General features: G+C 39.5%; 2 protein-coding genes across 3 annotated transcripts in view; one reads left to right on the top strand and one right to left on the bottom strand.

The window, feature by feature from the left end:
• ACE2 (angiotensin converting enzyme 2) overlaps nt 1-19,191 on the top strand; it is a gene marked incomplete at its 5' end in the record, with an annotated part of 39,158 nt that extends 19,967 nt beyond the window's left edge. Inside the window, 11 exons of the mRNA XM_080652905.1 lie at nt 514-683; nt 2,761-2,987; nt 5,492-5,636; nt 7,144-7,242; nt 8,180-8,302; nt 8,721-8,914; nt 9,719-9,777; nt 12,297-12,397; nt 13,805-13,921; nt 16,334-16,528; nt 18,247-19,191. Of these exons, the coding sequence (XP_080509031.1) occupies nt 514-683; nt 2,761-2,987; nt 5,492-5,636; nt 7,144-7,242; nt 8,180-8,302; nt 8,721-8,914; nt 9,719-9,777; nt 12,297-12,397; nt 13,805-13,921; nt 16,334-16,528; nt 18,247-18,355 (1,539 nt within the window). The 3' untranslated portion in view covers nt 18,356-19,191. The remainder of the gene's footprint in view (nt 1-513; nt 684-2,760; nt 2,988-5,491; nt 5,637-7,143; nt 7,243-8,179; nt 8,303-8,720; nt 8,915-9,718; nt 9,778-12,296; nt 12,398-13,804; nt 13,922-16,333; nt 16,529-18,246) is intronic.
• A 2,464-nt stretch (nt 19,192-21,655) lies between these two features.
• Nucleotides 21,656-25,910, bottom strand: part of BMX (BMX non-receptor tyrosine kinase) — a 46,414-nt gene continuing 42,159 nt past the window's right edge. For both annotated transcript variants that reach the window (XM_080652527.1, XM_080652526.1), the window contains exons 18-19: nt 24,067-24,224; nt 21,656-22,121 (exon numbers count right to left, since the gene is read on the bottom strand). In XM_080652527.1, the coding sequence (XP_080508653.1) occupies nt 22,047-22,121; nt 24,067-24,224 (233 nt within the window). In that variant the 3' untranslated portion in view covers nt 21,656-22,046. The remainder of the gene's footprint in view (nt 22,122-24,066; nt 24,225-25,910) is intronic.

Raw genomic sequence — 25,910 nt, 5'->3', positions numbered from 1 at the left:
GAATATAAAGAATAAAGACAAAAATACATCACACATAATGTCACCCAGTCTATGAATATTTTTGTGCATTTCCTCATTAAGATTATGTACTATATAAGTGGTTTACGTATTCTACTTTTCACTTACTAATTTATTACATTTTCCATTTCACAATGTCATAATTATTTATTTAACCATTCTAGTGGTTATTTCCATTTTTCCTTATTAAAAACCATTTTACATGTTGTACACCTTAAATTTACACAATGTTATATGTCAACTATTTTTCAATTTAAAACAATAATAAACAAAAAAACAGTTTAAATTTAATTCTTTGACCTAATTTCTGAGAAGTTCCTAGGTTAGTTCTCTAGAGACAGGATTACTGAGACAAAGAGTATAAATACTTTGAAAATTGTCCATGCATGACGTCAAATTGCCCTCCAGGAAGGTTATGCCTTTGTACATATCCAACACAAAGAATGCTGTTGTTTTAATGCTAGAATTAAATGCTGTTCTTTTTTTTTTTTTCAGTCCTGGGATGCAGAGAAGATATTCAAGGAGGCTGAGAAGTTCTATGTGTCTGTTGGACTTCCTAGTATGACTTCAGGATTCTGGAATAACTCCATGCTAACTGAGCCAGGCGATGGCCGGAAAGTGGTCTGCCACCCCACAGCCTGGGACCTGGGGAAGGGCGACTTCAGGTAGGGAGGCTGATATACAGCTGGTACTAAAATGGGAGACAATGGAGGCATGGAAAAAGATGAATTTAGATTCCTGCTCTGCTTCTCTGAGCACAGAATTGATGAATGAACTTCCCTTTAACGAAAGCTGGGAGTCCATGAGAGTACATCTGGGCTTTTCCAGGAAAAGGGGATTGTCAGCAGGCCCTAACTTGAACCTTTCGACCAGTGGTTCTCAACCTTTCTAATGCCGCGACCCTTTAATACAATTCCTCGTGTTGTGGTGACTCCCAACCATAAAATTATTTTCGTTGCTACTTCATAACTGTAATTTTGCTACTGTTATGAATCGTAATGTAAATATCTGTGTTTTCCGATGGTCTTAGGCTCTACAGCAGCGGTTCTCAACCTTGGGTCGCGACCCTCAGGTTGAGAACCGCTAGCAGCGTCCAAGCAAAGATGTGGTCTCAGCTGGAGCCTTGCCTCAGCCTCATCCCACAGGGCTCTCTGGAGCGTGATTTGTACCTGAGTTGGTCATACCTTGAGACAAGGTGTATGTAACGAACAAATATGTACTCTCATATTAGTCACTCATTGACTGTGGACTGCCTGAGTCGGGGAGGGGAACATAACCTCCTGGCTGAGGCACCTCACATTTAGCCAAAAACAGTGAAGAAGAAAGCAGCTATAGGCTGTTAAGGGCTATGCCTCAGGCAACTGGAAGATGGGTGGATGTGCCTGGTAAAATAGATCTGGGCAGGAACCCAGCAGAATCCACTGGAGTGGCAGTTGGCAATCCTTTTCTATAAAGGCTCAAATAGTAAATAATTTACATTTTGCAGGTCTCTGTCGCAACTACTTAGCACGACAATAGCTCTAGGTAACTAGTGTGGCTGTGTGCCAATAAAACCTTTTTATCAAAACAAGTGTTCAGCCTCAGACCATAATTTACTGGCTCCAGTACTATAGTGAGGCTTAATATAAGTATACATAAGTTTTCTAGCACAGGATCTTACATACAGTAGACATTATATATATAGTAGCTATTCTTATATTTTAAAAGAGAATAGAAAATAACCAAGTTAGAAAATTAGGTTATGTTGGGGTATATAAAGAAGGTTGAGTGTATTCATAAGCAGTGGGGAGTCCAAAGGGTATTTATCAGGGGGATGATATGGTCAGAGTGGTAGCAGGAAAATTAATTTTGGAACCTACTGAAATATGATCCTCCCCCTACATTCATCTGAATGCTGTTGCCAAGTTGAAAAGAACCACTACATAATTGCCACATGCAGTCCTTATTCCATTGGGCCACAACAACATTAGATAACATTTACAAATTGTCTTTGAAATGCTGTTTTTCATTGGCCTCTGCATTGGCATCCTCTTCTGGACTTATTTGACTTGTCTCCCTAACCCCTTTGAAGAATCTTCATCTCCCCACTCTGTACATACTGGGACCTCCTAGGACTTTGTCTTTGGCCCTCCTTTTCTTGCCATTCTGCCTATACCTGCTTCCTGGACTTACAAGCTAATTATTCCAAACGAACAATTTCCAGACCCTTCTCCTACTACTTCACTATTCTGACTGTACCAAACTGCTTGCAGTGTCCTGAATGGCATTTTTTTCTTAAGCCTTTCTTACTGAGCACCTCCAGGAATGTCAACCTCTTGTCCCTCCCTGCCATCTACCTGCAAACTTCTACATGCTGATCAAGGTTCAGAGTGCTCATTGCATCCTCAGTTATGCCCTTCTTGGTACTTCTAGAACACTGTGCCTCTATTCACTCATTGTTATGCCCCAAACCATGCCTACTGATCACTTACAGAGTACTTGCCTCAGAGTTTTTGTAGTAGAGGACTCTGCTTATTTTTCTTTCTGTTAGCCTGTGACCAGGAGAACAGGATTCAATCCTGCCCATCACTTTATATTCAGCACCTAGCATAGTTTCTATGACCTAAAAGGTAGGTCCTCAAGATTCACTGGTGAATGAATCTTGGAAAGATGATCCATGCTACCAAAATCCTATACAACTCTACTGTGATGGTTAAATGAAACTCAATGAGATTCATTTTAATCTTGTCCATTTATGTGCAGGATCAAGATGTGCACAAAGGTGACAATGGATGACTTCCTGACAGCCCATCATGAGATGGGACACATCCAGTATGACATGGCATATGCCACACAACCCTACCTACTAAGAAACGGAGCTAATGAAGGATTTCATGAAGCTGTTGGGGAAGTCATGTCACTTTCTGTGGCTACACCCAAGCATTTGAAAGTCATGGGTCTTCTGCCATCTGATTTTTCTGAAGACAATGGTACAGACATTTTTTTCATGGCTTGTTTGGTGGGTTCTTTAGTTTGATGTGGGGAAAGATATTTATTATCATGCATAGGATATATTTAACTTTTCCACATAAAGTATAAGGTATTTATGGGTAACTAGAAATTGCTACTTGTAAAAAAAAATAAGTATTTATCACGACATGCCAATTTGTGGTTTTGTAGCTTTGAAGAGGGCATAAGAGAGGTAACTGAACGAATGGTCTTGGGACTCTAAGAAACATCTAGTAAGATATCTTTAAACATTTAAAATAGGCCCACAGAACAGAAATGACTTATCCAAGGTCGCCTAGCTAATTACGGTTAGAGTTCTGACTAGATCCTTCTGGTTCTAGGTAAAAATCTTCCCAAAATGTTAGAGGGAACAGATTCTAAAAACCATTTTGCAGAAGAAGCAAACTGAAGATGAGAGGGAAAGTAACCAGCCCAAGGTCAAAAAGCAACGTGGCTAAACCAGAGCCCTAATCTAAAGCTTTCCCCATCATATTATGCAAGTAAATGATAACTTGAAATTTGGGAGTTCTTAAAGAACAGGTGGTGGAACATCATGATTGGAAAGGACTGAAATGTTTTGTTTATCTGCAGGAAGCATAAATCTGCCCCGTAACATCCCTTCAGATCCAAACTCTTTTCAACATCTTTGCTTAAGATAGCCTGTTTGTCTTTGGATGGCTTAGACTTGATAGAACATGACAAATGTTCACAATATCCAAATTCTTCAGTGAGGATGCCATGGCTTTTTATTCTTCTTTGTAAAAGAAGGACACTTAGAGCCAAATATATTCTTCTCTTTTGAATATTTCTGTCCTCTTAGTTATTTGATACATAAATATGAGCTCTGCTGGTTGGACAGTTCGGTCAACAAGGTCAAGGTCACAAGCTCCATTCTTGTGTGGGCAATTCACTTTGCCTTGATTTCTAGCTCTAGACCTTACTGATCTCATGAGAACCTGGGAGTATGTCAGTGTAAAGCCATCAGCATGTCTGAAAAAGTTACTATAAGCAGGCCCAGTGGGTAGTAGATGAGTAGCAGCATCTTCCCATGAAGGGAACAACAAACAAAAGGAAGTTCACCATAACCACACCTGTTTCCTAATTTTAAAATATCATCATCAAGTCAACTAATAGACAATTATTTGTTTTATCATTAAAAAACATTCTCTAACAGCAGGAAAAGATAGTTGAATCACAAAGACAGTACTAAACATGGTTAAACCACTTGTTTGAAAAACTCTTCTTTTCTTGGTTCTGCCCTGATTGGTGAAGGATGTTAAACAAGTAAGTTCCTTTTTCTCTTTTCCCCTCCACTTCTTCCAAAAATATTAATTGAGCACATACTATGTACAAGGCATATGTCTAGACCAGGGGTGGGCAAACTTTTTGACTCGAGGGCCACAATGGGTTCTTAAACTGGACCAGAGGGCCGGAACAAAAGCATGGATGGAGTGTTTGTGTGAACTAATATAAATTCAAAGTAAAGGAGCGGAGGGGAGAGCAAGAGAACCGGATAGAACAGCCGGATCCGGCCCGCGGGCCGTAGTTTGCCCACGGCTGGTCTAGACACTAGAGATAGACTGGTGTGACAAATAAATAATATTCCCCTGGTTACATTTCAGTAAGCTTCATTTGTACACTGGAGTGAGCTCTACTGCCTTTTTATATCACTAATAGAGGATAAATGAAATAACAATTTCTTAAAGCATTTTAAACTCAGGTAAGGAAAATGTCAGTACATGTAAAGAATATTGCACTTCTGATTATCCAGTAGATCGTTAAGGGAGGGTCTTGTTTGCTTGTTTGTTTTACTGCCTGGTTTACTGGCTTTTGGCCTCCTTTGTTTATTATTTGTTTATTTAACAAAGACACAGAGTGCATCATGTAGCAAATGCCAGGCTAGATGCTGGGTTGGAGAACATCCAGCCCGAGTTCTGTGTAAGGCCTTCAAAATCATCTGGTCTGGCCCCGCCAGGGCAACCGTAGGTGGGACTCGAAATTCAATAAATCTAGGAGCTTTTTTTCATGGCAACATACATTTATATTAAGCGAATGATGTTATAAATATCCAAATGCCCCTTGGCAGAAAAAGATTCTTCACCCCTGATATACAGTCTTGAATGAAACATCACCAGTCACTGCCTTCATGGAACTTACAAAAAATAAACAGTATGACTGGGAAAAGAGATGAAATAGCTTTATCTCTGATAACAGGTATTAAGGAAGGCAATTGAAACTAATAAAAAAATGAGGATTAGGGGTTACTTGTGGGTTTATCTTGTCTGTTCTATCCAAGACTTCACTTCAAATCCCTTAGGTGAGAAAATGAATATATACATATTATGTCCACTGTTAATATTTCTCATGTAATCATCCTTATAGTAAGTATATCTTGAGGAATATTTTGAGATTAGGAAATTAGCCAACACAAAACATCTACTGTCATCCTCACTTTAATATTTACCCTTTTCCATTTTACTTTCAGAAACAGAAATAAACTTCCTACTCAAACAAGCACTTAATATTGTTGGAACTCTACCGTTCACTTACATGTTAGAAAAGTGGAGGTGGATGGTCTTTAAGGGTGAAATTCCTAAAGAGCAGTGGATGAAAAAGTGGTGGGAGATGAAGTAAGTCAATGAATGTACAATCAGTAAAATGTTTTCTCATAAGTTTGCTGTTTATTTAAAAGCGTTTGACTGATAACTTGCTTGATAATACATCTTTTAAGGGCGGCTTTTCTTTCCCTGTCTCACTTCCTCACTCGTTTGCCAATGTTTCTCAGAACCTTGTCTCAGGGTCTGCTTCTGTGATAATGCAATCTAAAACAACTAGGATTGGGGTTCAAAATAACTTGGATTTCAACAGTTAAATCTTGAAATATGCTGAGGTGGGCCAAATATGTGAAAATGAGAGAGAAGTGCATTTGGGCTAGGGAATGCCATCACTAGACACAACACACACACACACACACACACACACACACACACACACCATCACCACTACTACCACAACACATGAACTTCTATTTTTTTTAAGTCTTTATTTGGGTTCCCTCTCCTCAGATAAATGTGTTTTGGCTCTGCCTCCCACCCAGGCAGGACCAGGTGACACAACTTCTTGCACTGTCTTCTTCAGTGTTTGGTCAAACTGTGATATTATTTAGGAAGTGATCAATTTATTCATTATATTTATTCTTTTAAACAAAAAGATCAATTCTTCATTTTAGGCAAAGCCCTGGGGATCTAATGCTGATCATCCCAGATATCATTCTTCAAAGAACTTTAGTTTATGAAGAGATGTGGAAAATGAAACTACTGCAACATGTTGTATTGTGATGGGAAGAAATGGGGATCCATGAGCAGCCAAGTGGTGTTCCATGGCCCAGTTTGATAGGTCAAATGAGGAGAGGCATCCAAATTGAGCTCTGAGAAAGGTGCAGGAGTTAACCATGTGTATGTAGAGGGAAACAGAAAGAATTCCAAGCTAAAGAGAGCCTGGCACATTTGGGCAACAGATAATAATTCCTTTCAATAGTTTCAGCACTACATTATTTATTACTGTTTCTCAAGTGCTTTGCATAGCACCTGACACATGCAGATATGAAATAAATGGGTTTTGGATAAAAAATTACAAAAGAAGACAGAAAGGAAAGGCGGGATGGAAGGAAGGAGGGAAGGGCAGAAGGAAGGAAAGAGGAAAAGAAGGTTCACTGTGCTGCCAGTTGGGTGGAGGAAACATGGGGCAGGCCTCTAAGAAAGGGCCATTTGAACTAGCCTTGAAGAATAAGTAAGATTTCAACTTTATAAAATTCTGTCTGCACATAAACTGTGGTGCCAGAGGGGAATTATTAGGACTTTCACTGTTTGTTTTAGGCCATGCAATGCACTTTATTAAATCAGTATTTTGAAGACACAGTTATTTGCTAATGGTATAGTCTGGCTGAATTAAAAAAAAGGAAGAGATAACTACATAATAGGCTGTAGTCTGTCATTTTTGGCATGGTTTCTATTTCGCCTGACAGCCAATTATAGTATAAATACCATTGGCTGATGAAACCACACTAACTGCACCCAACTGTACCTCCTCATAGTGAGTCAGGCACAGCTAATGTATCTTCTTTTTTACCCCCCAAAGGCGAGAAATAGTCGGAGTGATGGAACCTCTGCCCCATGATGAAACATACTGTGACCCCGCATCTCTGTTCCATGTTGCTAATGATTACTCATTTATCCGGTAAAGTATACTTTCTCCTCACTGTTTAACTAGTAGGGTTTGTGGACAGCTGTGCTAATGGCAGATAAAAAGGGATCTATTAAGCAAAGGCTATAATTTTTCTTTCTATCTCCACCCACTTTCCGCCTTCCCCCGCCGCAAACCTCAAAATAGATGATGAATTTCCATTCAATTTAACTCAACACAATTTATTGGGTTAAATAAAACTGTTTGAGATCTTTTCTCTTCTATCAAGGAATTTATGGTACCTGGTGATAAAAACAAAAAAGTATTCACAATTCAGAGTGATTGTAATAGAAAGACCATTTTTAACATGAAGTGCAAAAACCCATGTTCTTCACCTATTAGCCCCAGACTTGAATTTGCTGAGCCTCAGTTTCCTTATTTGTACAGAGGAAATAATATTATTGACCTGCCATAAGGACTGATTGGTATCATTTATATGAGAAAGAGCTATCCATCTGTAAAACACAAATGTGAGCTAACATTTAACAAAATAATACTACCTTTTTATCAGCTGATATAGAAATGCATGTAGCGCCGAAACTGGTTTGGCTCAGTGGATAGAGCGTCAGCTTGCAGACTGAAAGGTCCCAGGTTCGATTCCGGTCAAGGGCACGTACCTTAGTTGCGGGCACATCCCCAGTAGGAGGTGTGCAGGAGGCAGCTGATCGATGCTTCTCTCTCATCCATGTTTCAAACTCTCTATCTCTCTCCCTTCCTCTCTGTAAACAATCAATAAAATATATTTTAAAAAAAGAAATGCATGTAGGTTATGATGAGTCTATAAGGGTTCATGTTTGGGTCTTTCTGGAGAAAGAGGTTTGATAAGTATCTCTTTGATTACTAGGGCCTCAGAATTTAAATATGTGCCTCAATATGACTTTATCATAGTAACTAAACATGGGCCTGCTTGTTTTCTTTGTCTCTTTTACAGTTATTTCACAAGGACCATTTTTGAATTCCAGTTTCAAGAAGCCCTCTGTCAAATAGCTCAACATCAAGGTCCCCTGCATAAATGTGATATCTCAAATTCCACTGAAGCTGGGAATAAGCTGCTGTAAGAAATGCTTCAAAATGTTGAACCTTTCCTACTATCCAAAATTACTCATTTCAACACCTACGCCTATGTTTAAGTTTGATTTCTTTTATCTAAAAAGAAAAATTTTGGCCTCAAAATGTACTCATCCACTAATTAAATGTTTATTTTGTGGTCATACGGGAACCTAGACCATGTGGTGGCTGGACAGGTCACCTCGTTTCTCCATGTCAGTACTACAGAGTTCCCTTTGTAGTGTTTGGAAAGGAGAAGAGATTGAAGGATAAATACATCTATTAACATGCCTTATTTTCTTATCTGCCAGGAGCAAACTTACCCAAGCCAAAGAGGAGAAACCATAGATCATACATGTAAATATATGTACACCTGAAATCCCTCAAAAGGCCCTGAACTTACCCTGCCCCCTTTTTTCATGTAGTGAAATGCTGAAACTTGGAAAATCAGAACCCTGGACCTTAGCACTGGAAAAGATTGCAGGAACAAAGAAAATGGATGCAAAACCACTGCTCAACTACTTTGAGCCTTTGTTTACCTGGCTGAAAGAGCAGAATGGGAATTCTGTGGGATGGCACTCCGGGAATTATATGGAATACTCCTCTGACTGGAGTCCATGTGAGTTTACTGAGTTGACACATTTCAAATCCCTCCCTCTCTGCTTCCCCTGGTTTTCTCTGGCCCCAAACTACCCCTCCTCCTGGTTTGTTAGCCTGATATTTAAAATAAAAGAGTATAACAGCCCCAAACCCACTGTACTCAAATCCTACTCTTCAAAGACAATAAAGCTTAATAATGATTTTTAATAAAGAAATTATATATATATATATATATATATATATATATATATATATATATATATAATTATGTCTGCAGAGCCAAGTAATATACTATTTTATATCTTTTATTTTGTGCCTTTTGGTGATAAAAGGAGGTGGAAGAGTAGGCAGAAGTGCATGTCTAAAACTGGCCAATAGAGAAATAATAAGATAAATAAATTGTTTAGAAAGATAAAAGTAATTGCCAGAAAAAAGTTAATTCAAGAAAGAAGATATAATCCAGGAAGCAGTGGATTCAACCCAGAAAAGCAGCAAAGGGATGAAATTGAAAAGAATATTTGATATATTGAAATAGTTTGTATCTTCTCTCCACCCCCAGCTGTACCTGAATCCCAAGCCTCTCTGGGATTCTCTGGGACTTTTGAGGTCTGCACTGCCTCTGTGTACAAATTAGGCCATGGCTTCCTGACCCTTGAGAAAGCACTTACCACTCCTCCATTACTTCTCATTTTCCAAAAGTGTGTTTATATCTCTTTTAAAATTCATTTACTATCATTTTAATGGGATTTTAGGAGGGGAAGGAAATAAACACACATGGTCAACCTGTCATATGTAATAACAGCTATGGTTTCTCTTTAATCAGATGCTGAGCAAAGCATTAAAGTGAGGATAAGCCTAAAATCAGCTCTTGGAGAAAAAGCAGTGAGTATTCTGGGCAGTGCGTCCATGACCTTTCAGTGTACTCCCTTAAGTAGGACACAATAACACAATAAGCCCACAATAAGCCCATTCCAGCGGGGTCTACAAGATGAGAGCCCACATGGTTCTCTTAGGAACTGCAAGTCCCCCATTCTGGCCTTTGGCTCTTGTTTATTTACTTTCAGCAACACATTCCTTATTGGATTGGCTATGTCTACTTTTTCCTTGTTACCTTGAAGGTGTTATGAAGACCATTGAGAACTTAAACTTAAATATCAAATACCCACCCTTACAATTCACTCTTATCATTATTACTTGTATTTGAGGAGGAGAACATAGTTATATTTTGAGAGATTGTTTGTTTTTAGAAGTAATGCAGGGAGCTTTGCTTTGCTTTGTTTTATTCAATCTATATCCTGGAAGTGTGTTAAAAATGCAGAATCTTAGGCCCCAGCCCTGGACCTGACTATTCAGAACCTGCATTTGAACAAACCTCCAGGTCATTTGTAAACACGATGAAGACTGGGACACTCTGATTTAGAACACTGTTTCTCAAACCTGGCCGTACACTGGAGTCATGTGGAATGTCTTAAAAATGTTAATGCTTGAGTCCCACTCCCAGAGATTCTGACTTAATTGCTCTGGGGTGTGGCATCAAGAGTTGGGAATCAAGTGTTTTGAAAGCTCCCCAGGTGATTTTGATGACAGCAAAGCTGGAGAACCACTGATGTAGAGATGCATTTTTGGATAACAAAATGTTTTACAGAAAATCATATAACTTACACCCTCTTGTGAGTTACTTTAATCAGCTAGTGCTTTCTTCTCAACACTGTTTCAGGTTATCTAGTCTGAAGAAGTAGTGGCTTTGATTGGAGAAGGGGAGAATGTTGTCTCAGGCAGATGGGAATCAAAGGACTGGGTGGGGGGCATGGCACCCTGAAGGTTCTGCAGGATTAGAGAATAATCTGGGACTATTGGATAAAACAATCCAAGGTGCTATAGTAAATTGTTATTTGCACTGGATAGATCCAAAGATTGCATTTCTATTCCTTTACTTTTCCTGGGAAGTTAAATATTATGAAAGACTCCACATTTGTTGTACAATAATTTTCATAAATAAGACAGCCGAATATAAGTAACATAGTAGGAGTGAAACTGAACATTTTAAAAAGAAATAATAAAAATGGAGATGCATCACTTCCCAAGCCCTAAAAGATACACTTCCTATTTCTTATCATTGGGATTCTTTCTCTTTCTTGCATTATTAGCTCTCCATTGACCTCATAAATTTTAATTACTTTAAAGTATCCTGCAGATTAGGTTCCTTTTCAATTATCTTCTTTTTTTTCTTAACATTTGTCTCATGTGCTCTTTCCATGCATTGAGGGATTGGTAAATACTGAAGACTATTGCCTTCAGAAGGTTTGAACATTCTGAGGCTGATTCACGGAGCAAACAGCTCTTCTGATGAGACCAGAACTATACTTTTAGCACATCTACTGCACATCAGGGCTAGAATGTCTGTCCAGCTCGAGCTATTTCATGGCAAAGTTTAATTGGATCTTTTGAGAAATCATCCTTTTTACCAAAGAACTTAAATGCATACATGCATAATGCACACACATAGACAAAATTGTGGGATGAAGGCCCAGGGAGGGGGCCGAAGCAGGGTGGAGAGGTCAATGGGGGGAGGAAGGGAAGGGGACATCTGTAATACTTTTATCAATAAAAATAAATTTAAAAAAATATAGAAATAGTAACCAGAATATTGTTAGTAGTGAATATTAATAATGTTATTACTATTAAAGCAACCTTTTCCAGAACTTGAGTGATATCAAACTGAAGCTAATGTAACAGTTCTTTTGTGAAATCTTGTAATTGTTTTTCTTAAAAGAGAAAGGACAGATGCAAAATTTGTGCCATTCATTAATCTCTACTGCCAACTACTGGAGGAAAGAGTGAATACTTTTTTCTGTTGTAATTAGTTTTTCATAGACTATGCAAATACACAAGATATTTGTTTAGCACTGAAAAGAACAAATTACCTTATTTATAAAATTATTTTTCCTTTGAATCTCAAGTTTTTTTCTTTTGCACTATACATATTTGAGAACTTATTATAAAATAGTAAATCTCAGCACACTTGTCTACAATATATGGACATTCAATCAAAACCCACGGCTTGCATGACTCCTGTCTATAAGCCTACCTTCAGAGTGTTTATTTCATGTTACAGAAACTGACGTTAAAGAATCAGCGAATCTGGGGGTTCTTAAAGTGTGGTTGCCTGACCATCAGCATCAGTTATCATCTGGGAACCTGTTAGAGATACAACTCTGAGGGTGGGGCTCAGGATGCAATGTTTTAACTAGGACTCCAGATGATGCTGATGCATACGCTGACTTAATGAATAACAAGGATCTTTGGAATATTAGAAAATTTAAAAATAATGCTTGTGGGCTATCAAGCCTTGCATGTATGCTATGATCCCTACTGAGCAGTGTTTTCTTTTGAATTTGCAGTATGAATGGAATGACAATGAAATGTACTTGTTCAAGTCATCGGTTGCATATGCCATGAGAGAGTATTTTTTAAAAGTGAAAAACCAGAGGATTCCTTTTACGTGAGTTCATTTGCTGTGCTTTCAAGTTATTCCAAGTAGTACTTCCCTCATTCTTGGGTCTGAGGAGATAATTTTGTTTAACTTTTTATTAAAGTGAAATTAAGAAAATCCTCCTAACAACTTTTAAACTTCTTTTATATCCTAGAATGTGGGCCATTCTATTTACGGAACTGTGACTTGTTTGACTTGCAGATTGCAAAAGTATTGTTCTTATTAAACGCTTTCTCCTCTCCCTTTCAATTCCCTCCCCATCCCCTTCCCTCCTCTCTTCTTTTTTCCTCTCCTCTTTCCCTCCCCCAAATGCTCCCATGTACCCTCAACACTGAAAGAAAAAGGTATAAACCTCCCTTCACAGAGCTTGTATTCTAATGGATATATTGTGTGTGTGTGTGTGTGTGTGTTACAATCAACAAAATATATAAGAGAAATAAAATAGTATTAGATAATGATAAGTGCTAGGGAGAAAATTACAACAGGCAGGGGGGTAGGGAGTGTGGCGTGTATGTGTGTGAGTGTATAGAGTTTAATTTTACGTAAAATGGTCAGAAAATGCCTCAATATTTGAGCAAACATCTGAAGTAGGAGGGAGAGAGAGAGCCAGTAATACAGACAATGTTTCAGTCAAGGAAAGTAGCAGTTGGAAAGATCCTGAGGAATGGATATCCTTCACCTGTTGAAGAAACAGCAAGGAGTCCAGTGTGGCTGGAGCAGAGTGAGCTAAGAGAAGACAAGCAGGAGGCACTGTGGTTAGGGTGGTATTGGGACATGTGGGTTGGAAGGGGAGAAGAAAGTTCATGTGGGCCTCACAAGCCATTCTAAGGACTTCGGTTTTTATTCTGAGTTAAAAGGCCAATAAGCTACATGATCTGCTTCAGATTTTGTTAGGATCACTCTGGCAGCTGTGAGAACACATTGTACTGTAAACCCCATGCCTCACCCACATCCATAGGTGTAACATACAGTTCTGTTGAGTGGGGCAAGATTGCAATGGTGTAAACACACCACCTCTGGCCATGTTACTGCCCACCATATTATTCATTATAATCCCGGTCACTAATGATTCCTCACTGATTCTTCTGGTGCTTTTAGTTTGGATTTTTCTATCATTGAAAAAAATGTGATTTTTATATGGTGGCAGAACAAATAGTGCAAAGACATGCTATCACAACTTATGTAGCTGAGTTCATGTGCTTTGGGCATGTTAAGCTTTTTTGGGTAGGGAGTGCTGGTGTGTGTGTGTGTGTGTGTGTGTGTGTGTGTGTGTGTGTCCTATTGTTTGCCCTGACCCATATTTCTCGACTTAACCCTGTGGTCCTCTACCAATCTCCTTTTCACCAGTGGAAGTCTTATTCTACTCATTGTGTTCTCTGTGTTACAAAGGAGGATGTTTCTTTTGTTTCTCCACAGGGCGGAGAACGTGTGGGTGAGTGATGTAAAACCAAGAATCTCCTTCAAGTTCTTTGTCACTTCACCTAATAATGTATCTGACATCATTCCTAGAAGTGAAGTTGAAGATGCCATCAGGTGATATTTTACTTTCAAACTATAAGTTTGAGGGGCTTAACAAATGCAACAATCACCATAACTAACTCAATAGTGTGCTCTTATTGTGTGCCAGGCACTGGTCTGAGTCATTTACATATTTTATGTAACCTTTTTAAGAAATATGTTTTTATTGATTTTAGAGAGAGAGGAAGGGAGAGGGATGCAGAGATAGGAATATTGATCGGCTGCCTCCTGCACACCCTCCCCACTGGGGATTGAGCCCACAACCTGGGCATGTGCCCTGACTGGGAATCAAATAGGGACCTCTTTATTCATGGGCCGATGCTAAATGACTGAGCCACATCAGCTGTTTTACTTCATCTTAAAAACTTGGGGTTTTATTCCAGAAGGATCTCATAGCAAGGGAATTGTCTTCATTTGAGTTCCTCCAGATGCAGGCCCTTAGACAAGGATTTGAGTGTAAGCAGTTTATTTGGGAGGTTATCTCAAGAAGCACTGGTAGAGCACTGTGCACAGGAGACAGAGAATGGAAGGAAGATAATACATCACATATTACCAAGCAAGTTACCACTGTGGGCAACTAGAGCTCCAATTTTGCTGGGGAATTCTGGGATACCATGTAGAACATGCACCTAAATTGTTCCAGCAGAGCTGGGGTATTTATTCACCACCTCCCATCAGTTATTGGTTGAGAACTGCTTACAGGTGACAAATTCCCCAGCATTTCTGGCCTGCAAACAGGGCAGAATCTTGTGGCCTGAGAATGCTCTCACAAAGGCAGCAGGTACTGGATGAAGAAAGTCTAGCCAGCACTCATGGAAAATGGTTTCAGTGTGGAAGGGACATGGACAGGTATTGTCATCATTTGCTATGGGGACTTGATTTAACTCACCAAAGTCTGAAACAAAGTAGGCAAGCATAGATTTCCTTAGACATGGTTAGCCTCCTCCACACAAGGAGAGAGACTTGCTGTGGGCAGTGAGTATTTAGAAGGAACATCTTGCCCAATTGCCTCAGCTGTTTCCCAAAACAGCAAAAGTGAAGATGGGTTCCCCTTGTATTAAAAGGCTTAGGATATTTGACAGTCTGTTCGATGCTTCTCTGCCTCTGTATCTATCTTTTTGTTCATCAGGTTATAATGTTCTTTATTATCCATAAATGAGTGAGATCATGTGGTATTTTTCTTTCACTGCCTGGCTTATTTCACTTAGCATAATGCTGGGGAGTGTTGCGGTGGGGCGGGGGTGTGTAAGAGATCAACCGAAGGACTTGTACGCATGCGTATAAGCATAACCAATGGACACAAGACACTGCGGGGGTGCGGGTGGTGAGGGGAGGGGAGGCCGGGGGAAGGTCAATGGGGAAAAAAAGGAGACATATGTACTACTATTTGTAATACTTTAAACAATAAAATAAAAAAATTTAAAAAAAGGCTTAGGATAGCCTGCTAGGGAGAAGCACACTAGATGGCCCTCTTGAGCTGCTATTCACCTTTGGAAGCAGAACTAAGACCTGCTGGGCAGTGTATGTGCAGAGAAAATCTGGCTTAGGTGGGTGTACAACCTAACCAGACCCAGAGACTCACTGCCTCCATGAAAGAGCCCAGCCCCCCTGTAAGCTGCAGGGGACCTCAAACTTCCTATTTCCAGAATGACTTGAGACACTTTCAGGCTAAGGTTGTCAAGGGTTACATGACTAATTCTGCTTTGAGCACTCTATTTCCCTGGGTGGGCTCTGACCTCCTGACCTGCACTGTACTCAAGGGTAGGACGATGGGATGCCAGACACTTTAGTTTTCGATCCAGAATATTATCCATTTCACTATTTTTTGTTTTGCTTTTAAAAGAATTTTCATCCTTTTTTTAAAAAAAATCTATAAAATTCAGCCATGTCCCATGCCTGTGCTGGAGAAATTGGCAAAGGCCCTTTTCCCGTGTTCCTGCCCAGTGCCTCTTCCAAATGTCAACACCTTTTATTTGGAAAATACAACTGGGTACAGGACCTTATTCATTTATAGAAGAGGTGCATTCAAATTGTCCTTTTCCATTATTTGACATAAAGTCATTGTAGATATACTCTGATAGAAGGGAAGTTCTTGCTACATATACTAACTTTGCCTTTGCAACATAATCATCACAAATGAACAAATGCCAGCCATTTGCATGTTTCCACACTTGCAACCAATTATCCAATGAAGCTGTTGCCAAACCTAATCCAGATTGCAAGATATTAAAGGTGCATAATTGTTAAAACATATCATTCCTTGGACCTAGTGATATACTTTGATTTCATTGCTATTTAAGGTGTACATTCTTAGGACAGGCCTTATCAAATCCTTTCAGGAACAATGATATAAGGAGTAAATAATTGCACACCATTTTATTTTGCCTAAATGTTCCTTTTGCCTAAGTGTTTTACTTTTGGGGATAGGATGTCCCGGAGTCGTATCAATGATGCTTTTCGCCTGGATGACAACAGCCTGGAGTTTCTGGGTATTCAGCCTACACTAGGACCCCCTTACCAACCACCTGTCACCATATGGCTGATTGTTTTTGGAGTTGTGATGGGAGTGGTAGTAATTGGTATCGGCGTGCTCATCTTCACTGGGATCAGAGACCGAAAGAAGTAAGTGACCTTTCCTAGACTTATCTATCCTAAAACAGAAAGGTTTAGGGAAAACTAATTGGAAAATTTGCCGTAAGTGGTAGGTTGTACAGGATAATTGCCACATTTCATCAGCACTTCGCTTACCTAGTAAGCCCTACCACACAGCAGAGGCCCAGCCTGAGGTTTACTAGCATTCCTTGGTAAACCCAATCCTGGCCACAGCATCGTTTTCCTACTGGCAAGAGGCACTGAAAACTCAGTAGTGGGCTGGCTCAGGGGATTATCCTTACTGATGAGTCCTCCATGGTCCATGCTGGATTTTTGATAGGTTTGAACTGTCAAACATTCAAGAATGAGCTCTGAGCTTTGCTTCAAACCGCTACTCTTTAATCATCTTCATTTTCTATCAGTTAGCATAGATTCACTATCATCTCCTTAGTTCATGGGTCAGGGACCCTCTAATTTGTTCTTGAGTTGAAGGTCCAAGTTCATTGAGGATTTATGGTCTTGCTCTGCCACTAGATTATTTTTTCCTGGTCTTGAGAAATCATTTACTTTTGTTTGGCTTATGTAATTACACTTTGGGCTGTTTAAACACATTATTGATGGAATTTTTACATGCATTAGTCAATTTTGCTCAATTTTCCTCACTGTAGAGCTTTTTAGTTCCCCAAAGAAGCTTCATTTTAAAAAATAACTATTAAATAGAATCTATCTATATGGTTAAAATTTTAAAAATACAAAAGGATACTTAGTCTCTCTGTCACTCTTTGCCTCCAACTTCCCGTCATAAAGCCAACCAAAATTATCAATTTCTTGGAGACCTGTTGTATTAGAATCTTAATTTTAGTAAGTCCTCCCAGGTAATTTGTGTGCACATTACAGTTTGAGAAGCACTCTTCTACATACTAAAAATTTGCATATGAGATACTATTCCAAAGTTAATTCATTAAATACATTATTTGGGGACACCTATCCTTCATGCCACACACAATGTAAATAGAAGGTACACAGAAAAATAACACTGGCTACCCTGCTCAGTACTTTCATACATTAATGTTTTTGGAAAACCTATGGTATAAGTGTGTAATTATCTTCATACATATGTAAAACTGAGATTCAGAGAGGCTAAGTAACTTTCTCAAGTTTACACAGCTAATGAGTAACACATTGGGATTTGTACCCAGTTTCCAAAGCTGGTTGTTGTACCACAAAACTGTCCTAACCTGATCTTTATACTTTGGAAGTTGCTAATATAGTAGGGAAGCTCTTTAATATGGGGTGATTGGCTAAATGACCACTGAGTTCCTAATAATAATAATAATAATAATAATAATAATAATAATGGTTAATATTTATTGAGGGTTATATGCTAGGTACTGTCAGTGCTCTGCCAGTAATAATGCTCTCCAAGCATTATTTCATTGTCTTTACATAGTTGCCATCATTTTCTGAATAGGCAAACTGAGGCACAGAGGCCCACCTTTCTCTGACTCCAGAGCTCAAATCCTAACTCGTCTCTTATGCTCTGCCAGCCAGGGTGACAACCTTGGAGCTAAAAAGTGAACCCAATGCACTGCAGGTGTGTATAGTCCATTAATAGGGAACTGATATGCAAACAAATACACCAGTGATTAGATGTTGAGATGTAAAAGATGCCTGGGCCCAATAGGGCCCAAGGGAGGCAGTGTCATTCTAACATCACTGTATTAAGGTGACTTCATTTTATTTAACAGGATAAACCAAGCAGGAAATGAAGAAAATCCTTATTCTTCTATGAATTTGAGTAAAGGAGAAAATAATCCAGGATTCCAAAGTGGTGATGATGTTCAAACTTCATTTTAGAAAAATCCATTTTATTTCCTCTTGAGGTGATTTTATTGCATGTAAATGTTCATTTCACATTAAAGAAAATATGAGATTATAAAGATGTCATTAAACATCAAAACCATGGCTCTGTTCAGGAAAACTATCCAGGGAAGACGTGCTGAGGCCTGGAGGGCCTCTTTACTTGCATTGCTTTTAGTATTTACTTCTGCCTCAAAATTTGAGAAAGTGTGTCTTTGGTCTTCCAGGCTGTTCAGGGGTAACGGAAATACAAATGTTTGTTGTGTTGCTGGAGTTGGGAAAAAAAGCATATATGGCTGGAGAATTCAGTGTAAGACCCTTATATGGAGTCTGGATGGATGGCTTTTAAGAACAGTGCATGTAAACTGATGGAGCTACAGATATTGAGAATGACACACATTGTTCACTTTATTTTAATTCATGTGTAGAGTATGACATCTTATCTTCATATTAACTTAAATCTAAGTACAATAGCAATTTGCCCAGTGATGATTGGACTAGACCATGTGTTTCTCAGGGTGACAAGTCTAAAGAAGAGAGAAGAATCCAGAGAGTGTCAGAAGATGTTGCCTTCTCACTTCCAAACTACTTGATCATCATCTCCCTGACAATATTAAAGTAGCCCCTGGGGCCTCCATGACACTGCCCCCACCTAGCACACCTGGTAGAAACTCACTTCCATTGTTCTCTAATGGTGGAGTGAATGGAAATCCAACTGCATGTCACCCTCTGAAGTGGGCACTTAATCTCTTAAATCTTTTGTTTTTACCCACAATGTCTGAGTAGCACTGAGCACAAAGCAGATACTCAATAAATACTAGATTTGCACACTCCTGTGGTCTCCTGGGTACTTATGTACTGGGGCTTCTGTGGATTCTGTCCACTTCCAGGGACTGGGTTGCTGTTTGAATGTCTGGGACCTTTGACCTCTCAAATGTCTTAGAATGTATTCCAATTTTTAAAATGTATTTATTGTATGAAGCAACTGAAAATTCACTCTAAAAAAGTTGAGTTAAGATGATATATACCCTTAGGTTAGGAATCACAAACCTGATGTGCTTTTATATATATCTCAGAGCCCCTAGCCCAGTTCTGAGCACAGCATCCACTACATACATAAAGACTGATTTAAAATAGAGTAAATAAATGAAACTATCAAAACTCTACCTATCGATTCACTCTGTGTGGTAATCAGCATAATGTTAGATAACTTTGTTCTTAATAAATTCTATAGAGATATGGGTCAGTTAGCCAAGTCACGGGAGGATGAACATTTTCTTCACTTCCAAGAAGTGTAAGCAGCTCCCTGGTTTAAAACAACAACAATGAATGCCAGGTATCACACTAAACAAGTTAAACAGCATTTAAAATTATGATGCATGTTTTAAATAGTATGGATGTTGTTCCATTACCTGGCCCCCCCTAGCATCACTGGACTTACTTTCTGATAAAGCTCCACATTAAAATCTTCCTTGACTTGATTTTTGGAGCCAGGCTTTTAAGCCAGGCTTTGGCATCTTTTCATAGTAGACAATTCTGTATTGTTTGAATTTTTGTAACAAACATGTATGACTTTAATTATAAGGGTGATTATTTTTAGATCAAATACATAAAGATAAGAAGAAAAAGGGAGAACAACCGTCAAGGGGGTGGGGCAGAAAGACCTAGTTTGGGCCTGGAAAATCTTCCTCTGGCGGGTAACAGTCTGTGCTGCAGTCTCTTGCAGACAGAATCTGAGAGCATAGCATGGCTGGCACTCCCACCGGACTGTGACCCACTGAACCTGGCACCGAGAACATGCTAAATAAATGCATGATGAATGTATAAATGCCCTAATAGTTCTTTTTAAAGTTTCATTTCATTATAAATTGAGATTTGTGTACTTCTGTAAAAAAACAAGACTATTATAAGTAAATTGTGCTGAAAAGAATGGAATCATTAAATGTCAAGAAACACATAACTAAGAGGGATAATTTGAAATAGCTGGGGGGTGAGGGGATAAGTGGGACAAGAAAAGGTATGAATCTCTTGAGGGAGATTATTAACTTATAGCTAGAAAGTAGTAGCAGGGCTTAATTAGGGTGTCTTTTCATTGTAATAGTGCCCTCAGCATAACCTCTCTTTCCCTTCTTGATATTATAGAGATGACAATGAAGGACTCCAAGAGAGATGAAAACCTATGGGTTCAGCAGCAGGCTGTGAAGGAGGGAAATCTCAGGAAGAGTTTTAAAGCTAAAGTATATTTTAATAATAGCCATGGGAAACTAAACTCATACTTCTGCACCTTTGTGTCAAGAAGGAAGACTGAAATAGAAACTTCAGTTGTCAAATTAGCCAGAAGCCCTAGGGCTCCAAACTCCTAAGGATTTAAAATGACTAGAAAGCAACAATCTTATCAATTCTAGATATAAAATCTTGGTTACACTTGAGTTAAGATTTATAATGGTTAAGGGTAAGGAAAAAGGCACAGTTATACCTTAGCACCTTTTAAAATTTGCTCTATGTGAAACATAGTTAACATATTATGGAACTAGAGGCCTGGTGCATGAAATTCATGCATGGGGGGGGGGGAATCCCTCAGCCCAGCCTGCACCCTCTCCAATCCGAGACATCCCTCTCGCAATCTGGGACCGCTGGCTCCTAATCACTCACCTGCCTGCCTGCCTGCCTGATCACCCCTAACCCCTCTGCCTGCCTGCCTGCCTGATCGCTCCTTAGTGCCCTCCCCTGCTGGCCTGATCACCCCTAACTGCCCTCCCCTGCTGGCCTGATCACCCCTAACTGCTCTCACCTGCTGGCCTGATCACCCCTAACCACCTCTGCCTCAGCCCCTGCCACCATGGCTTTGTCCAGAAGGAAGGCAGGACAACCAGAAGATGTCCAGTCGACCTGGTCTAATTACCCTTTTATTAGTATATTACCTTTTTATTAGTATAGATAATATTGTTGAACTTTAGTTTTCTATTAGTGTACATGGTGATATAAAGTCATTGTTCTAATCTAAGCTTCAAGCAAAGCTTGACAATGGTCTGTGATGAGAATTGTGTTATTTGGATTAAGTTGTGGACCACCTAGTGATGCCCACCATATAATGAAGTCTCCTAGGGCAGTTCTGTCTGCACAGGAACATCTGGACACTTGTTAAAAATGTAGATTCTCTGGCTGCACTCAGACCTGCTCTACCAGAATCTCTGGGGTAGTTCCTAGGAATCTGTGTTTTAATAAACTCTCCATTTGATTCACATGCATGTTAAAGATTGAGAACATTGAAACATGAAGGCAAATGTCCACATTTTTGTACTTATTAATAGCATATTTAATTATCATGGGAGTGACGATATAAAGAAAAGAACAAATATGGAACAAATAATTTTTCAGTTCTGTTCAATCTTTACATGTGGTATATGCCCTCTTTACTGCAATCAGGAAATGTGCTTCTGCTATAGGCTTGGAAGTATAATATTAAGAGCAGCATAAACAAAATTATTAATTTGACCTAAATTTCAAGGAAATCTTTTCTTTCCTACCTTGTTCATTTCTAGATAATATAACAGACAAACAGCTCACAGAATACCATTAAGAAGAACTCACTAAATTAGGTATTCTGTGCCTTGCTACGTTCCTTAAAAAGAATGAAGATGTTGGCTAACATTTATATCCATTCTTATCAGATCTCCCAGTTTCTTCTTTAAGGCTTGTCTTTTTCCCGAAGTGGTTCAATGGAAGCCAGAAGTTGCTGAAATGTGGGACGCTTTTCTGGAAGCTAAATAAAAGAAAAAAAATTGGTTTAGTTTATGATGGTTGTGATTAAAAATAAAATATATAAAATATTTATACCTGAATCCTAAAGCTAGCAACATTTAAATGTGGAAACACTACAGACATTTTTACTAAAGAGACAACAATTATAGTCCTACAAATTGAAAAGAAAAAGTAAAAGTATCTTTGTTTACATAAGATATGATTGTATACTTGGAAAAATGAAGAGAATCCATGATAAAACCAACCCATATAATAAATGAATTCATCAGAACGGTATATAAAATTAACATACAAAATCAATAGCCTTCATATATATGTACAATAACCAATTAGATGATATGAGAAAACCCATTTACAGTAGCAACAACACCAAAATAAAATACTAACAAAAATGTACCTCCAAATCAAGAAAACTTTAAAACACTGCTAAAAAGTATAAACTTAGATTTCAATACGTAGAAAAAAACATTGCTTGTTCTTGAGCATTACAAATCAATATCATAAAGGAGTCAAATTTGCTAAGTTAAAATATAAACTAAATACTCTCACTTTATAAAGGGATTTTAAAACTTGAGGCAGGGAAAACAAAAACCTGTTAGGAAAAAGATCAAAGACATGACACATAATACTCAGGAAGATATACAAATGCCCTTAAAAATATACTTCATTTATAACGAATAGGGACATATGAAAGCTGCTCTAACTGCCATTTCTCATATATCAGATGGGCAGAAAATCAGATAAATTGGAACCTAATGAAAATTGTGAATGTTTTGCAATAAAATATAAGTTGAGGGGAGAGCCCTAGCTGGTTTGGCTCAGTGAATAGAGCATCAGCCCACGGGTCAAGGACACATACCTCAGTTTCAAGTTTGGGGCACGTGCAGGAGGCAACCAATTGATGTGTCTCTCTCACATCAATGTTTCTCTCTGTTTCTACTCTTCCACTCTCTCTGAAAATCAATGTAAAAAATATCCTCAGGTGAGGATTAACAAAAAAAAAAATTGAAGGGAGACTAAAATGCTCACTAGGTGCAGAATCTTAATGGGGGATTGTCTCTGCAAACCCTCTCAATGGATTCTACCATACTTCACACACACATGTGGAGCAGCTGTGGGAAGAAGGCAGTTCCTTCCTGTTCAGGGCTCCCTGTCCAACTGATGGTGCAGTCCTAGTGTCTGGAGCTAGAGTGGCGAGGGTCAAGGAGGTCTGGCTTCAACTCAAAATCCCTTGTTTGCTCCTCTTCTTCAACTGACCAGTGATGGCAGTAAGTCCTGTACTTGTTTCTGTTTATATTGCGCATGTATAATGTGTATAGTTAGAAACTGCTTGGTGTTTTCAGTTCCACAGTATGAGTACACGTGTGTGTGTGTGTGTGTGTGTGTGTGTATACTGAGTTCTGTGAGGGCAATCAATCTGCAATTTCAGCTCCATGTCTACCCCAAAACATATTCTTATGCCTTATCTGCATGGAGTGCTTTTACTCAGCATTTGGTAAGTGTGGGAAGAGAGGACGGAGTCATGTCCATTATGTATTCTCTACACATGGTTATAAGTTCTCTGTTACACATTTTCTACTCGAGGAGAAACCCCATAATGTGGTTAAGAACAGGGACTCCAAGACCAGCCAGTCAGCGTCTTAATGGCTGTATGACCTTGGGCAAGTCACTTAAACGTCTCTGGGTCTGTTTCCTCTTCTGTTAGTTTTAGCCATGATATCAGTGTGTTTACTGATGAAGAAATAAGCTAATATTTATGAAGTTTGTCGAACAGTGTTGGGTATAAGTTGTTAAATGTTGGCACCTGCATTTCTTGTTTTTAATTACAAACACTTGCGGGCAGAGGTCCCCGGCCATTTCCACCTGATCTGAAGCTGGTGCCTCCCCCTCAACAATGCTTTACCTAGGGGTGGCATGGCACCCAGTTCCCCTGGTGGTGCACTTGCCTCATGCCAGCAGCTGTACATGATCTGGTAGACGGTGTCCGATGCCAGTTTGGGCCGGTAGAGCCTGTGGCCCTGGGAGACCTTCACAACCACCTGGGAATTGTCGTACAAGTCGTAGGGCTGTTTCCCCAGGCTGAACACTTCCCACATCAGGATCCCTGCACCACACCGAGGGGCGAGGGGCGGCGGGCAGACAACAAGGAAAGAGAGCCAACATCAGAGGGTACCCAGTTTGTTGAATGAGCTTCACGTGCCAGGTCAGGAAGGCTATGGGTCAGAGCGAGGGAGCCCTGGGAAATGAGTCCTTGCAGAAAGGACAGGGTACGAAGGGTGGGTCATCACTTCTGGAGCTTGGGGTCTGTCCTCCATGTTTCCTGAGTTGCAGTCACCCATTTTTGCTGGTAAACGGGTAAATAGCAAGGACAGCTGCAGGGGCAGCTACTTAGGGCCAACATTCTTGGGCTGCTCCAGAGAAGCAACTGGGGTCTGGGTAAACCCACACACTACCCAGCTCCAGCTCTTAGGAGTTATTGATCAAAGTCATCACTTTTCCTTTTTCTCTGCCTTGGCAGTTGTGTGAAACAATTTCATTGCACAAATTACCTTTCAGTGGAAATGTAAAGATAAAATCATTGAAAGTGTTGCTGCTTTTCTTTTTGCAACAGTGGGTCATTATATTTTGTGGGTCAGGTATCCCTTTGAGAATCTGATAAAAGCCATTGGCTCTCCCTTGGGAAAATGAATGCACAGCATTTCTGTGTTTGGTTTCTGGATGTCCACAGTCCCCCATCCAGAGCATCATGAACTCCAGGTTAAGAAACTGAGTTCTGGTTATTGTGGTCAACAGGCTGGCACTTGGGGTCAGTCAGATGTGGCCTTTGAGGCCCAGTTCTGCCACTTACAGTCTGGGCAAATTTCTTACCCTTCTCAGTCAGGTTCTCTGTCTATAATATGCAGATATTTGCACATCACATAGTTACCATGAGGATTAAATAGGGAAAAACCCCCACACAGAACACTTTAAAGAGCACAGGGCATTTTAGCTGCTCTCTAAATCTGGGGTCCTCAAACTTTTTAAACAGGGGGCCAGTTAGTTCACTGTCCCTCAGACCGTTGGAGGGCCGGACTATAGTTTAAAAAAAAAACCAAAAAACTATGAACAAATTCCTTTGTGCACTGCGGGCCCGGGACGAGTCGGCTGCTAAGCAGGACAGGCAGCGGCACCCGGCGGGCCGGATAAATGTCCTCGGCGGGGCACATGTGGCCCGCGGGCCGTAGTTTGAGGACGCCTGCTGGTGGCTATTTGCCATCATCCTCATAGCCAAGTGAGAGAATTTCAACAGTCAGCCAGCATCAAAACCATAGAAAATCAGAAATATGTAAGGAGGAAGAAAATTGTTCTAGAACCATAACTGAAGTACTACCTTCAAAAACTTCTCTTTTACAAATATTTTACATAAAATAGGATAATACTACAAGTTGGTATGGCTGCATTCAAAAAAACATTCTGAAACAACTATCCAAAGCATCTTGCTCCCTCACAACACTCTTCTTTGTAAGGATAGCATCTTATCTCAAGAATAATTTCATTGCTAAAAATATCTGTGCAACTCCTTTTTGAGAATTGCTTTCAGAGGCCCTGGTTCATTTTGAATATCTTTATTGGGGACAAATTATTTAAGAATGGATTTAGTTTTTGAAAACAGCCAGAAAATGCCAGGAGCCAAGTTCTGGTGCAAAGATGAGTACTTAATCTGGATAATTCAATTTTTGGTAAAAAAACAAGGTAGAACTATTAAGTAAGCATACTGTTTTTAAAAATATCTCTCACAAGGCATATTAAC

The sequence above is a fragment of the Plecotus auritus genome (genome assembly GCF_963455305.1).
Source record: "Plecotus auritus genome assembly, chromosome: X".
Lineage (NCBI taxonomy): Eukaryota > Metazoa > Chordata > Mammalia > Chiroptera > Vespertilionidae > Plecotus > Plecotus auritus.
The sequence above is the reverse complement of the archived record's forward strand: the minus strand, read 5'-3'. Positions and strand labels throughout refer to the sequence as shown.